The following is a 16,386-nucleotide window of genomic DNA, read 5'->3' on the forward strand; positions in this document are numbered from 1 at the left end:
TTCTTCAGCTTAGTATGGAAGTTACATTACCTTCAACACACACACACACACAAGGTAACAGATCCACTCTCTGCTATTTTCTTGCACAGAAAAAAAGGCAAGACAAAGATGGACTTCTTCATGGTGGTTTATTTGGACGTAGTTACAATTAAAATGAGTCAAATTGATGAATGAACATGTGATGATGAATCAATGTCACACAGACCAGCTAGACACTACTGAAAAAGCCAAGATCAAGGAACAACAAAGCCAAGTAACCAACAAAAACTCAAACCAACCACATAAAACAAAACAAAACACAACACAACAGTTGTAATGAATCATGGACAATGAATTAACAAATAATGCTGAGGCATATGGACAACAAAGCTCCGGGTCAGATCGAATGAATGATGGTCTGTACAAAGGGATGATAACCAATGACCAATGTTTCAACAGTATGTTATACCACCTTGAGTGCCAACTTGGAAATGTCTTTCATACAATGCTTCAACGAATGACCTCAAACACCCATAACAGTAGTTATAGACACCCTTCAGTCTCGGGAGACTACCAATGATTCCATGAATGACTATGATCACGACAGTGGTGAACCAATACAAAATAACCACCATACACCCCACAATGAATATGCTGATGAGAAAGGAAAATCTGTATACATCCCACAAATCAGTCGGTGCTGACAATTTCCCTTGACATGGTAACAATGTGGAACACATACACACACGAGTACTGACAAACAAATGATCATGTTAAAACATGCACCATGAGTACCTATCAACACAGTACTATTGTGGAAGTGATACAAATGCAATGAACTATGAAAGTGGAACATTTGTGTAAATGGATCTTGAACACCATTATCATGATTATGTGAACATGCAAGAACACACACATACACACACAGTGATAACTTCTTACATTAGAGGCCAGTTCAATGATGATATGAACAGTTTAATAATTGACTGAAACATCTGAACAGCAGTACAGTGACATCATACAAGAAACACATTCAATAAAAAATATATATAGTCATACAACTGTGAAGTCAGAAACAGAGAACAAAATGACACAAGTGACAAGGGATAACATGAAGAAAAACAATTAACATGAATAACAAAATAAAGAAGAATAAAAAAAAAAAAACGACAAAATGAACAATCAAAGCAGATGAGCATATTATATCCATGCATGCACCTCTCACAATCGATTCATGATATCCACAAACATGCTTCGACACAGCAAAACTGATGGCAAGTAAAAAACTTTTTGTTTTCTTTTTTTTTTTTTATAAGAGTATATACCTGTCACTTGCCATATTTTTTTTATGAATGGAAACACATCATCCAAGCATGATGTGTCAACACAGGAAATAGGACAGAACAGTTTGGTGAGGAGGCAGAAAAGAAAAACCATCACCACCACTAGACAAGCACTAATATTATTTTTGTCACAAGCAAGCCAGCAGAGAGTGAACAGACAGAAGTAACAGACAGACAGCAGCTGGTGGAACATGCGTCACATTGTTCAAAGCATGAATACGAGTTGAAGGGTGTCAAGTTTGTGCAACTTAATGCATGTGCATATCTAACTAATATCAAAAATATATGCACATCAGGATATAGAAATTACTTGGAATAATCCTTACAGCACTGGTGTAACAGTTGTGTGACTGGGTAATGTCATTTCACCAAGGGACACAACTGTAGAACTGAGCTCTTTATTGTGAAAGAAACATAACTGTGTGTGTGTGTGTGTGTGAACGTTATGCAAACTAAAATCATATTCCATAATTCAACAAGCAATAGTGAGAGAAAATTCTTTTATAAATAAACAAGTTACATGCATTTATTTAATCAGCTTCAAGTAGTACTGCTAAGTGCTGCTTTCCTGAACAGCTCCAGAAAGGGTTAATCATAAAACTTCTATGATGATTTCAGAAATTCCAGTGATTTTTCTTTTTCTTTTGAGAAACGTTATCCAGAAAATGAAAACTGTTTGTAATTCAGGTTTACACCATCCACAAAATAAAAACTATTTGTGATTCAGGTTTACACCACAATCTGCTTCATCTTGGAAGAAACGCACGCCTTGTCACACAAGAATATAAAGAATATCATGTCATACATGGGAGAGCAATGATTGTACACATGTAAGCATATGCAAAACCCCCTGGTACTGGTTGTGTTTTTTTACGAGTCGCTATGTGATGTTGTTCGATTTTGATTCATTTATTACTGAGTTACCAAACACTGCATTTTTTTCTCTCCATCAACAAGATGAGACCAGCATCTAAAGATTATGACACAAAAGCTGATCATACAATGGCAGCCCCTCATGATAATCAGACTAAAACATGACAACCAAATACTTTGGTTTTCCAACAAGCCAAAAATTTGCAAAATCTTACCAACAGCAAAGGATGCCGAACTTCACAAACCGGAACTTTCAACAACTTTACAGAGGGGGGGGAATAAGACTTGTTTTTAATGTGCCAAAGAAGCTAAAAGAATGAAAAATACTTTCCCCAACATGACTGCAAAACAATTCATGACAAAATGATGAGCCTTTCCAATGTCATGACAGCACACAACCACTACCACATTTGTACCTGTGACTAATATTGTGTAATGATGAACGACAGTGACAGTAACAAACAAATCTAATGTTACAGCAGTGACAGTAGATACAACTATGTCCACAACAGTGAAACAAAAATACAATAATCTGTCCTGACACTACACAAACAAAACGGAGTACAATGTGGGTGTGTATGCAAACACACATTCACAAAACACACACATTCACAAAAGTTCTTTGCAACACAAAACCAAAAAGTTTCAATCCTCACAATGCCATGGTTGGTTTGTGTGTTGTGCAGCTGACTGTAAACCCATACATGCACAATGTACCATGCTCATGATCATCCAAACTTTGTCATCAACCACAACACACATCAAACAATCTGACTTGACTCCACAGGCAAGATGATATACATTAGTCCTAAACATTTCAGCATGCAACCTCAATGCATAGAAGAACCAGAACCATTTGCACCAAACTCATTCATCAAGCATCATCCACTTGTATCAACTCCATGATGGGATAAAAATTAGTACAAACTTTGTTTCTGACAAAACTAACAGATGTCATGTTGCAACAACTGTGATTTTGTTTCTGGAAATAGGACATCTGACAAAAGTTAATAAACAAAAAAGGTTAAGTTTCAGCAACTTCCATTCAAGTGCTTCTCCAGACTTGATCAATATTTCACACACTTGTTAAAATACCTTTTTTTTAAACTTTCAAATATTCCCTACATCTGCAATTCAAACATGCCAGTCTCAGCAATTATAGTAATAAAAAAGAAAAAGAAAAACCAAAAAAACTGTAGGGTTATACTCCATTAGGATGGACTAAGAATCAATGCTAAAAAAACAAACAAGCACAAGAAAGCAGGATTTGAAATTTATTTATTATATTACAGTGCATGGCTTACACAGCGTTGTAAAATTTTATGCAGAAATCAAAGTTTCAAAACCCATAGCAGTGGCCCTCAATGCACACCATCATCTTGAATGACAGCTCTCGTCTCATATGATTAACCCCCAAACCATATCCTTCCCTCCCCAATTCCACCACAAAATAACTTTAAAAAAATAAATACCAGCACCTGACATAATTCTATTCACTGAACCACCTCCAAAACAGTATCCCGTTAGGGTGAGGTATAGTCAAGTGGAAGTGGTTGGTTCTGATCTGGCGTTAATTTAACTGATGATTCTCTAGCCTGCTGGGTGAATATGGCGATGTGGAAGCCATCCCACTGACTGAATGGCATCTGCACCATATGTTGCTGTTGTTTTTATAAACATAAATATATCTGGTCTTGTCTTGTAAACACAGCGATCCTCACCAGGCACTTGAAGTAGATCTGCATCAGAGACCGGCTACAGCTTTAGAAATACAGACTCTTATTGTCTGCTTTTGTTCCAACTCAACTATCTTGTCTTCCAACACACTTAATAAAAAAGAATTTTAAAAAAAAAGTTAAAAGCTCATGTACAAACACACAAATACCTTCCTGGTCAGGTTTAAACTGAAAAATTTTGCTTCCCCCCCCCCCCCCTCAAAAAAAACAAAGATTAACTAAAAAATAATAAAATAAATAATAATGTGACATTACAGAAACAACATGAGCTTAGTATTAGAAGCATTCACCGACATCTTGTTTTTGGTTTTTCTTTCAAATCTTATATAACAAAAACAAAACAAAAAAATCCTGCACAAATAACAGTTAAAATCAACATTTAAAGAAATCGATTGTCCTACGACAATAAAACAAACATAATCAAAAAATTATTATAAAAAAAAAAAGAAATTTAAAAAAAAACTATGCTGGAAGGGTCTCTCGCAGTCTTTTAAACAAAGCCAAACTGTTGCGAGGTCCAGACATGAATGATGATGAGGAACAGAGCAGGGAAGATGTGCAGCGATGGCCTTACCTGGCTGCATGTCCACACACCATCAGCCCTCTTCCCTGCTCTGCCATGGGACACCACCACCACAGAAAACCACCACGCATGTCGCAGAATTCACCACACCATGGCCATCTCAGCCAGTGACACACACATCACTGCAATGACTCGCATGTCAACAAGCCAAGTTCCCCACCACACTCAACACAAACCCACCTTTTTTTTTCTTTTCTTTTTCTTGAAAAATTAGAGTAAAATAAATGGACATTCTGTCACTTTCTCTGTAAGGTCTGTGCTTTGTCCAAATAAAACAAAAAATGTGTGCACATCTTGGAGAGCAACGGTATTCGTGCATGCTACTTTGAGGAAGTCTATGTGAACAAGATTACTGTTTGTGTTCTGTGTACGCGTATGCATTGCTTCATCTTGTTACCTGTTTATGTGTACGAGCACTCTGTGTGCAAAGACTACCGCCATCGTCACACTTTCAGCTGGTTTCCAAGTCGATGTTTTTGGGGTATTTTTGGTCCTCAAGTGGGCCCTGTGATGGCAAAAGCTCTCATCCATCCTTCCTTCCACCAACGCTGTGGGCCGGAATCCAGCCAGTGCTGTATAAAGTATCAAAGCAAGGAACACACCTTTCTGGCTGGCTGGCACACCCACTGTAAGTGATGTGCGTGTGCACTAAACAGCTGTTGTGTTGACAAGGGGCAGGGGGGGGCAACACACACACAGCTCCTTTACCGCGCGCCTGTATGGGGGTCAAACAGCTGGCTGGGAGGGCCCGTACCTGGACAGGGACAGTAGCAAAATGGGGGATCAGTCACGGAATCAGTAACTAACCACGGCTGTATACGTTTGGAGGGTGAGAGGGGGAGGGGGGCAATACAAGGTGGAGGTGTGGGGGTGGGAGGAGTGAGATGACATGCTACCTTCTACACAGGTCAGTAGGTGGCTAGGCTACGGCTACACACACACACACACATGTATACATGTACACATCAAGTCGTCAGCATCAACCCTGACTTGACGACAGCTGGTGGGCGAGACGAGTCGTCGTCAGCAGCTTGCAGGCAGGCAGACACACGCACCTACACAACACACACGACATGAGAATGCTTGTCAGTGGCCGGCCGGCGTGCGCCCACTCAACCCCCTACCCTCCCAAACACACACACAGGTGGAGCAAGGCGGCACAGATGGTCACAGCACACCCAAACCTATCACACCTTTGTGCCACACCTGTCGGCTCAAACCACACCCACGCTGCCAGTAGGGTGGGGGCATTGGTTGATGCTGCCGTCACATTGTTCCCCCACCCTTCCTTCCGCCTCACAGGCCGACCGACACAGATCTGTGCTTGACAGTGCTATCCCGACCCTTCCGACTTGGCCACATGATTGGTGTCGGAGTGAGCGTTGGCTGGGGGCATGGAGTGAGGAACGACAGGTCGCAGCTCAGGGGCGGCAGAGTGCACTCCCATGGCCACTGCCGCCGCCGCCATGGCCGGGGTGATGGTCGCATAGCCTGCCCCGTTCAGCCCATCAGCGGGCAGCCCCGCCGCCGAGAAGGGAAAGCGCACTGCGCTGTCTACAATCAACACACAAACACACAGGTCAAGGCTGAGGGGGGCAGGGTCGTGTTAGCTGGCATCAGAACTGTCCAAAGAAAACAGTCTAACAGGAGGCGGGAGCTACTGCCTACTTCAAGACTCACTCTAAAGCTTTTGAGGCTTGATCCACTACAAACTAAAAGATTTGGAGGGATGTTTTTTTGTTTTGTTTTTTATCAGCCTAGTCTTTCCTCAAAATGGACAGATATTTCAGTGGCCAAGTATTTTTTCTTTGTATGAGGTAAACCTGTCTTTCCTGACTGGTCCATTTAAATCCAAAAGAAAAATATATTTCGTAATTTGTGTTCACCTGATTTTGTCATCGCCTTTTAATCCACTCAGCAGAATTGTGAGATGGGTGATGGCGATACAGAAAAAAGAACTTTTTTCCTGAAGAGGTAATTCTCCGACAACTCTGATGCCTGGTTAGTAAGGGAGACATCATACAGACCTGCCAACCATTTACCTGTCGTTTTTCTGTGGGTCCTCAAACCTCCCATTCCCCCACCCACCCTCTTTATCATTACTTGTTTAATGTATCTGATTTGAGAGTTAGACAAAATTGTAATGAGCAAAAGGTTCATGCCTAATGTCAAGTGGTGAGTCCCTTTTATGCTCACCATTCAGATCTATGTTCCGAGTCTTCCCCTGCTCATCAATGAATAAGTGACTCAAGTTACTCCCTTCAACCTCTTCGTCCCCCTGTTCCTAGTTGTTAGAAAAGAATCAAACCCATGGAAAATCCCTGGGTCTTGCCAAAACAGGAACCATAATCTGATTGTTTCACCCTTCTCACTCCCCTGTTCCACACCGTCAGAAAAGAATGAAACCTTAGGAAAGTCCTGGGTCTCACAAAGACAAGGGGTTCAGAATCTGACTAAGACTGGCTGAGGCAGGTTTTAGGGGCCATGCCCTGATAAAAGATCTGGCCACTGATTGGGAGGTGCCTGGCTTAAGGGACTTTTCCTCAGTTGTTCAACTTCTATTTTGAGCATTTTCAAAAAAATACTCTTAATGGGTGTACTCATCACATATATTTTACAGACCCAACAATTTTTTCTATTTGCTAGTTTCAGTTCAGTCTCTGCCAGAGCCTCTTTCATTTTCTCTTTGGTTCTTTCCCCCCAAAACCAACTCTCCCAAGTTGTCATACTGAAAGAACTGCATCAAGTACCATAAGTATTATCAGATTATAGTTTCATTCCAGAATGCAGTTTTCTATTTCTAACTCTGGTGTCTTTTTCTGGTATGTAAGCTCACATATTCCAGTTAAATGACCTGAGGTCTTAAAGAAAGAAAGATATGTACCTAACTACAGGCTGGCAGGTCTGAGCAAGAGGGAGAAGGATGGGAATTGGATAGGGGAATTGCAGACATGAATAATACATTGTGTATATAAAAATAAAAATACACAAGGGCATGCTCTCTTTTTTTCACCTGGGATGTGGTCACATTTCAATTACACCCAATGGAGGTACGTTTATTACTCTGCATGCATTATAGATAGGGACATTCTCTAGCTACACGAGTTACAGTTTACTTGGTAAAGTATCACTGCTGATCAGGACCTCTGCAGAAATTAAAATATTTCATAATTGAGCACTATTAGCAGATACACATCTAACATAAAACACTGAACATTAAATTTGCTGGGGTTACAAGAATAATTGTAAGTGCATCTTATTCAACAGGTTTTGTTGTTCTTTCCCTCCATAATTATTTCATCTGTGTACTATGAAGCAATCTACTGGTACAGATCTGAAAAGCGAAGGTTAGTCTACAATCATGCTTTTGGTTACACTGGTGACTCTTCCACGTATGTCATGGAACCCACTACAGATACTGTATCATGCATGCCATGCAGACAGAGATTTGCTACACACTCCAATGTTTTCCATTTCCTGAATAGTGAACAAAGTTGGACTGAACAATTTCTGTGAAAGGCATGTTTTGACTTTGAGATCTCCCACACATTATTTTCCATCTCCCAAACCTCACACACACACACACACACACACAACTATGTCTTATTTCCTGCAACAAGAGGTAGAGAAAGAATGTCAAGCATTAATTGTTGAATAATGACAAGAAGCTGAAAAAAGGAAGTTTAATGAGCAATAAAATACTGTGAATAATACAATTTTTGGACAAACAACATTCACTTTTTCTCTTTTTCCTCTCAAACATAACAGAACATGTATACTCAAAATGCTTTATTCTCCAAAGAATTCGGAGGTTATTGCATGCACTCTGAAAGTAAAAGATGCACAGAAGACAGCATCTGTAAAAATAATGACATCAGACACTTAAGTAGAATTTCTCTCTATCCCAAAGAGAAAAGATTCTTTATATCCACACCCTTAATTTTCATCACTCTTTCATTAGTGCACAGCTGGCACTTTTGCATGGCAATGTATATAGCCTCTAAAAAATCATCTATTAGGTACCGGCAGCCTTGCTTGTAAAACTGAAGCTAAGAATATAAAACGTCGATTTTGCCTATTTTCCCCAAGCCTGTGACTGGAGTGATGATTAAGAAATAAATATATGTTTTACATGGAAATAAAGTTCACTTTCTCCTCTTTCCAATGCTATTTTTGTTTTTATCTGTATTATCTTTTTTGAATAAAAGAGTAAAAATCAGGGGTAGTCGAAAGGCTTCTTGCACGCCGTGGCCAACCACTCCGACACAGATCACGTCAACTGGTTTTCGCGTCTCTTTTCTTCACCTGGCTTGCCTGTCCCATTTGATCTACAGAGCTATTTTTAGTACAGCTTTGTTTGTCTAACCTCTTCTTTCCAGTGAATGTTTGTTTGGCTTCCAAAATCACGTATTGCGAATATAGTGCTTAAAAAACGATTTTCACTCGACTTAAAACTCTTAAAATTGGTAATAAATACAATAGTAATTACGGGTATTAAAGAGAAGCTCTTTTAATTTTCTTTCGATAGATACATGAAACTACCGCATGCTATTACTGGTGCAGACAAGCTTTGAGTCAAAAGAGCGGCTGTGCATCATTCAGATGCTGAAATGGCAGTCACAGTTGAGCCAAACTTTAACAACTATCTTGGTCAGTTCTGAAACCTTTGAGTTCGCTTGATTTTACTGTCACACTGTTGATTATATCATCGATAAACATTTAAGAGAGGGTATTTTTTCATAAATGAGTGCACGAAAATGCTCAATCATTGGGAATACCCCGTACTGCCGCACCTCATTTTAACTCTACCTGAAGTGGCGATCGGTTTTTTTATTTTCATGATGGAATTAATGATAACCAGATAAGTATGTTAAGTTGCTGTTTGTTGAAATTAAATTAATCAGTAGATATATTCTATGGTAGTGACTAGTGGTTTCACTTTTATTTACAAAACACAAATCATTACACAATTTTTTTTCCATTTTTCCAGAACATCATTCCTGCAACTTGATAACATGATTAAAAAAAGAAAAAGAAAAAAAAAGAAAGAAAGAAAGAAAAAAAATTGCTGAATGTGACTTTTAATTTTAAAGTCATGGTAGTGTGCATCTGTCAGAGAGAAAGAGAACAGTGATGTGTATTTCACTATTTGTGCATGTGTGTGTGTGTGTGTCCAGTTAAAAAAAAAAGTTAATGTTAAATTTTACAGATCATATGTAATAGATATAGAAAAAATTCTTCAAATTGCATTATTCCTGTACCCCATTTTAAAGGCCTTGCTCAGCTGAATACAAATCACTTTATTTCATAAAAAAATACCTTGATAAATGAAGAAACTGTGCCTGTTGCTATTTTGACAAATTTTGCCATGTGAGAATTTGCAAAAAAAAAAAAGATTTTATAGCTCAGTATCAATAAAATGACTAGGTAATACAGCTGGAAAAAAATTAAGCATCTTTACTATAAACAAAATATCATTTCCCTTAATTTTTAGCAGTCTGTGTTGTTCAGTATACCTGTTGTGATGCTGTAAAACTGGCGATTTGTCCAAAAGCTCAAAGTGATGTGCAAAAAGGCTCAATTTCAATGAACTTCAACTGCCTGTAACTTTGGTTCCACAACACATAGAAACACGATTTTTTTGCGGCAGGATGTTTGTTTTGACTTATAGTTTCTGTCTAAGCTTGTTTTAATGTAGTTTTAACAGAATTTTTTTTTTTTTTTTTTTTTTTTTAATAAAAAAGGTTGCCGGTACCTACATATATCCACATGACTTATTTTCACCAATCATTTATCAGTGAAAAACTGGTACATCTGCACAGGGATGTATAAAACCATTCAAAATTATCAGTCCACACCCTTGGTCTTCACCAATCATTTATTAGTGTAAAGCTGGCATATCTGGAGACATATAATCATCTAAAATTCAAGAAAAAAAAAAATGTGCCAGAAAAGTTACATATGCATGTGGGTGGGTGAGGGGAAAGTGAAGAAGGTTGGGGAAGCAGCGTGAGGTAAGATCCAAAAGAAACACAACCAGAATGAGGACTAGCAGCAGGCTCAACATTCACTTCCCAGGTGCTTTGTTTCCAACCCACCACCACGAATAATGAAAAAACATTGTCTTCACTGTCCGCTCCGCATGCCAGCTTTGCACTGCACTGGTGAGGCACAAGGCTGAGTTAAAAGCTATGTAGTTTAATCAACAAAACAGAAAATGGAAAAAAGGACAGCCATCATCCCTTGACGCCAAGAGCCCATGACTTGCTGTACCACCATGGTGAGAATGCTGGGCGCTTCATGCCACAACCTGCTCTGTCCAGGCAGGCCCAACCCCATCCCCAATTATAATAATAATAATAATAATATAATACTGAACACTTATTCAGCCCTTTTTCTCAAACTGAGCTCAAAGTGCTTTACAAGTACACAAAACCCAAACTATGAATACCTAAATAAAGCTGAAATAATAAAATAAATCAATTTACACAAATGTCTCACTCTCTCTCACACACACACGCATGCACACACACACACACACACACACACACAGCATGGACAGGAAACTGTTTTGAACTGTGGTGAACAAATATATCAGTACTGCTTATATAGATGGGTTTTCAATGAAAATTTGAAAGTAAAAGAGACTGTGGGAGTTGTGGGAGTGCAGTGTCTAATGTTAAATTGAAGGCTATTTTTAGATGGATGGACCCTGAAAGGAAACACTACATTGACCAAAGGATTTCATTTCAACAGATGGAACACAAGAATCTGATTATCCACTTCCCTGCTGAAGCCTCTTTCCCTCCCTATGCTACCATCAACACTGCACCCGATCATGACTGAGTCAGTAGTCAGGGCAGATTCTGTCCTCTCCTTGTGGGCTGGCTACACAAAAACTCTGCAGCTATGGCCCGCATATCGTCTTCCATTGCTGCAGCACCTGCTGCTTAGTTCTCTTTCATTTGCTAACAAAATGCTAAAGTGCTGCTTCACTGGGTTCAAGATGCTGAAGTACTGCTTGATTTGCTGAGGACTGCCGATGGACTGCTGCTTGACTTGCTAGGAATTGCTGATGGACTGCTGCTTGATTTGCTAGGAATTGCTGATGGACTGCTGCTTGATTTGCTGAGAATTGCAGATGTGCTGCTGCTTGATTTGCTGAGAATTGCAGATGTGCTGCTCCATTTCAGGGGGTTTCACATGATGTGCTGCTTGGTTTGCTGAGGATTGCAGATGTAATGCTTCATCTTCTGAGGATTGCAGATGATGTACTGCTGGTTTTGCAGGCCATTGCAGATTTGACAATATGCTGCAAGATCTACTGCTGACTGCTGAAGTCAGAATCCCTAAGCAGTAAGCTAATTAACTCTGGTGTAAGTCGACTATAGTGATACACTGGTTGATTATCAGCAGAATTCTGCAGTGCTGCCCGACTCGGTGCAGCACTCTGATGTTGTGCTGCTTGATTTGGTGTTGCCTGACTTGGTGCAGCACTCTCTTGTTGTGCTACCTGATGTGGTGTTGCCTGACTTGGTGCAGCACTCTGTTGTTGTGCTACTTGATGTGGTGTTGCCTGACTTGGTGCAGCACTCTCTTGTTGTGCTACCTGATGTGGTGTTGCCTGACTTGGTGCAGCACTCTCTTGTTGTGCTACCTGATGTGGTGTTGCCTGACTTGGTGCAGCACTCTGATGTTGTGCTGCTTGATGTGGTGTTGCCTGACTTGATGCAGCACTCTGGCGTTGTGCTACTTGATGTGGTGTTGCCTGACTTGGTGCAGCACTCTCTTGTTGTGCTACCTGATGTGGTATTGCCTGACTTGGTGCAGCACTCTGTTGTTGTGCTACTTGATGTGGTATTGCCGGACTTGGTGCAGCACTCTGACGTTGTGCTACTTGATGTGGTATTGCCTGACTTGGTGCAGCACTCTGACGTTGTGCTACTTGATGTGGTGTTGCCTGACTTGGTGCAGCACTCTGACGTTGTGCTACTTGATGTGGTGTTGCCTGACTTGGTGCAGCACTCTGGCGTTGTGCTACTTGATGTGGTATTGCCGGACTTGGTGCAGCACTCTGGCGTTGTGCTACTTGATGTGGTATTGCCTGACTTGGTGCAGCACTCTGACGTTGTGCTACTTGATGTGGTGTTGCCTGACTTGGTGCAGCACTCTGACGTTGTGCTACTTGAAGTGGTGTTGCCTGACTTGGTGCAGCACTCTGGCGTTGTGCCACTTTATGTGGTGTTGCCTGACTTGGTGCAGCACTCTGATGTTGCGCTACTTGATATGGTATTGCCTGACTTGGTCCAGCACTCTGATGTTGCGCTACTTGATATGGTATTGCCTGACTTGGTGCAGCACTCTGATGTTGCGCTACTTGATATGGTATTGCCTGACTTGGTCCAGCACTCTGATGTTGTGCTACTTGATATGGTATTGCCTGACTTGGTCCAGCACTCTGATGTACTAGTTGATTTGGTGCAGGATACTGTTGTGCTGCTACCAGATCTGCAGCAGGATTTGTTTTGTCTTTCCGACTTGCTACAGCATGCCTATCTTGTACTGCTTGACTTGCCGCAGGAAACTGAACAGGGACTCCAAGATCTGTAGGACACACTCAACAACAGACTTTTACATACTGAACACTTACCTTATCTTTTTACACACTTGATTACACGCTTCAGCACAAACATTGAATCTACAACGTACGGAAATGCACTTCAAACAAATCAATGCAGACTGGTTTGCCAGAACAAAAACACGCATTTGATTTACTGATGTCTTTTATCACAACTGGCAGTTACTCCAAAGTCAGTGACTTAGAAGCACAAACAATATCCAAGGTAAAGGCCTGAAACGAAAACAAATGTTGCACAGAATCTCGTTTATTTTCAATTTTCATTATTTCTTCTCCATAGCCCAAAATTGGACTGAAAACATCAAAAACAGTCAATAACTCAACGTCAATCCCATGGAACCTGCAAACAGATAACCTGGATGGGAAACAACTCAAGTCACACTCATGGACCATCAACCCTAAGCATGTCTCTGGCTTTGACTCAATTTCTTGCCAAAAAATGAGGGAGAAAATTGAAACAAAAAAACAACATTAATGTAACGATAGTCATACAAAATACATACATAAATCTCACAACTCAAAGTCTCGGTGCCATATAAAATATAAAAGAAACATAATTAAAAGTACTAACTCATCAACTGATCAAGTCCAAATAAAAGAGGAAAAACAAGATTTTTCCAGGAAACATACAGCCGACTGGACCAGCATGGCAGAAAACAAGACAAGGGAAGACATAAAGAGATGGAGGAAGCCAAAAACAAAAAGCAAAAGAAAATTTCCCTAACAAAATTTACCAAAGATGCAGACAATCTAAATTACAGTATAATTCTTTTGGGGTTTTTTTTCACAATGACTGAATGAGCCTCCCAGTATCAATAAAACACCTATTCATATGTTCATAAAATCAAGTCACTAGCAGTTTTCTGATGATGTATGTGAATTCCAACATATTCTTTTCTTTTCTTTTTTTTTAATAAATGCAAGTGAAAGCCAAAGAGGCTGTTGGCAAGCACTTAACCAATGTGGGCCAAATGAAAAAGTGTGATATACCAAACCCATCTTAAATCAGCAGCAACATTATACGTCATGTCAAGATGAGACTCGAGGCTCATTAGTAGTCACATGAGCCACTCATTTTTTTTCTTACAAAATCAAAAAAAGAAACAGAGAGAGAAAAAGACACCAAGAAGGGCACTGCAGAAAGGAAGATGGGTGGTCACTTACTGGGAGCATTCTGGAAGTACTCCTTGTTGACACAGTTGCGTAGGCTGTCAGGAATTCGGCCCAGGATGGCCCGTCGTACCTCCCCGGCTGCCATTTCCCTCAGCTCCGACACACTCTGTTCACTGTAGAAGGAGGAATGGGGTGTGACCAGCAGATTTGGGCAGTCCTTCAGGGGACCTGTAACAGTCACATCACTAACCTTCAGCAGCACCAAGCCTGGACTGACACCAGAAACACTGTTAAATGTGACAGTGACATCCATCCCCAAAAGTGATATGCGGAACTTTATTTGACATCTGAGGACTCAGCTTTCACTACAACTTTTCTGCAGTTCATTTCCTTTTCCATGTCTGAGAGAATTCAGGGGAGTGGGGGGGATAACAAACCTACCTCACATACAGTAATGACAAGGTTTTGAAATACTGACTTTATATTTTTTTAAATAATCTAAAAAAAAGAAAGAAAAAAGAAAAATCCTCATCAATATCTAACACAAAATATAAAGCCATATCTATTAACAACAGTCTTAATACAATATAAACTAAATGAAACATTACAAAAAAAAAGAAAGAGATGAGCACAAAAGTATCACTAGAATCAAATTATGTTGCACACTTTCTTCTTTGTTAGATATTGCTACCAGTCTACTTCTCATAAATTAAGTTAGTAGTTTGCACAGGCAGGAATGTCAGACCCCTGCCGGAGTCTGCACTAGTTGGGTCACGGTTAAGTATGTGTAATTAAAATTAAGTTAAAGACAAAGGGAGAGAGAGAGGCTCAGGATCTGACTGCGATGAGAAAGGATCACCCACTTGTCGCCAGGTTGAAAGGCTCATTCTCTTGTACATCCAAAGCAGCAGCACGGATGCGGCCATCTTTCAAGGCAACAGCTAAAGCATGTTCATCCACTAAACCACCTCTCGCTGTGTTGATCAGGAACGCACCTGAAATTGTGCAACAAGTGTTAACCTGGTTTCATTTGTAATTAAGCAGTGGCTGGTCAGTTAATGGTTGCGTTTGTGTGGCAATCAAGGAGGATGAAAATAAAATGTCACACACATACACCCCACACTCCCCTCTCACAAACCCCACTCTACTCACCTGGCCTCATCTGTTTGATTGTGTAGTCGTTGATCAAGTGGTGGTTGTGTTCATTCAGATTACAATGCAGGGACACACAGTCACTCTGGAATAACAGTTCCTGCAGGGTGTACACCCGTGTGATACCTGCAATCATGTTGTCACACTGAATACACTCTTGGAATTTGTTTTCATCTGATGGGTTGCATCCACATCAACTGGCTGCATTCAGCAGCATGTCTAATAACTGCAGTTCTATCAACTGAAAGCATACTCAAGTTTGTATGATACATACAACAATATTAACCGAGTGCTCTTAGCAGTTGTTATCTATTTTATTGTCAAAATCAGCATAACAATCATGACAACCTGCTTTTGTTTTTGTTTTTTTAAGGTAGGTAACCACATGGAAACACTTTCATCACACTAAATAGCAAGATGACAGGCCACTCTTATTCTTTAGAGTATTAAATAAATATGTATATAGATCTACATGTGTGGTCATGGGTTTTTCTTTTTTCTTTTTTACTTTTATAATCAGTGAAACCAGTGAACATATACTGAAAGCAAAAAAAAAAAAAAAAAAAAAAAAAAAAAAAAGAGAGAGAGAGAGAATGAAAATGTGATTTTTTTTCAATCATTCAACCTACTTTTCTTTTCACTATCAAAAGAAGTAAATCTTTTCACTCACCAAGTGATTTTTCAATCCCATCAGCCAGGTACGGATCATAAAAAATAACATTAAAGCCAAATACTTTTGCACGTATTGCAACTGCAGTGCCAACACGACCTGGAACAGTGGAATTTGGAAATACATAACCAAACTAAAAAATAATTTCTTAACATTCAAACGCAAAACTAAATATTTGCTTAAGTTTCTAACAACATATATGAATGGAAAAAAACACCCACTTGGATAACCAACACAAGCACATGTAAGGCATAAGCTTGATTTTAATAAAGTCAATGAATCAAACTTAGCTCATAAAT

At 39.8% G+C, this 16,386-nt stretch overlaps 2 protein-coding genes across 3 annotated transcripts in view; both read right to left on the minus strand.

The window, feature by feature from the left end:
• Positions 1-992: 992 nt before the first annotated feature.
• The window catches only part of LOC143293615 (C-terminal-binding protein-like), a 28,406-nt gene continuing 13,012 nt past the window's right edge, over positions 993-16,386 (minus strand). The window contains exons 7-11 of one of the 2 annotated variants that reach the window (XM_076604702.1): positions 16,088-16,186; positions 15,418-15,543; positions 15,129-15,260; positions 14,317-14,493; positions 993-5,268 (exon numbers count right to left, since the gene is read on the minus strand). In XM_076604702.1, coding sequence (XP_076460817.1) covers positions 5,219-5,268; positions 14,317-14,493; positions 15,129-15,260; positions 15,418-15,543; positions 16,088-16,186 — 584 coding nt within the window. In that variant the 3' untranslated portion in view covers positions 993-5,218. Of the gene's footprint in view, positions 6,069-14,316; positions 14,494-15,128; positions 15,261-15,417; positions 15,544-16,087; positions 16,187-16,386 lie in introns of both variants that reach the window. The other variant, XM_076604701.1, reaches the window with a different exon arrangement.
• On the minus strand, positions 6,109-14,151 carry LOC143293951 (uncharacterized). The gene is made up of 2 exons (XM_076605347.1): positions 14,148-14,151; positions 6,109-13,118 (listed from the first exon to the last, which is right to left on the minus strand). Exons 1-2 carry the CDS (start codon positions 14,149-14,151, stop codon positions 11,836-11,838), a joined length of 1,287 nt encoding a protein of 428 aa, XP_076461462.1. The 3' UTR covers positions 6,109-11,835.

The sequence above is a fragment of the Babylonia areolata genome, chromosome 19, assembly GCF_041734735.1.
Source record: "Babylonia areolata isolate BAREFJ2019XMU chromosome 19, ASM4173473v1, whole genome shotgun sequence".
NCBI classification, from domain to species: Eukaryota; Metazoa; Mollusca; class Gastropoda; order Neogastropoda; family Buccinidae; genus Babylonia; species Babylonia areolata.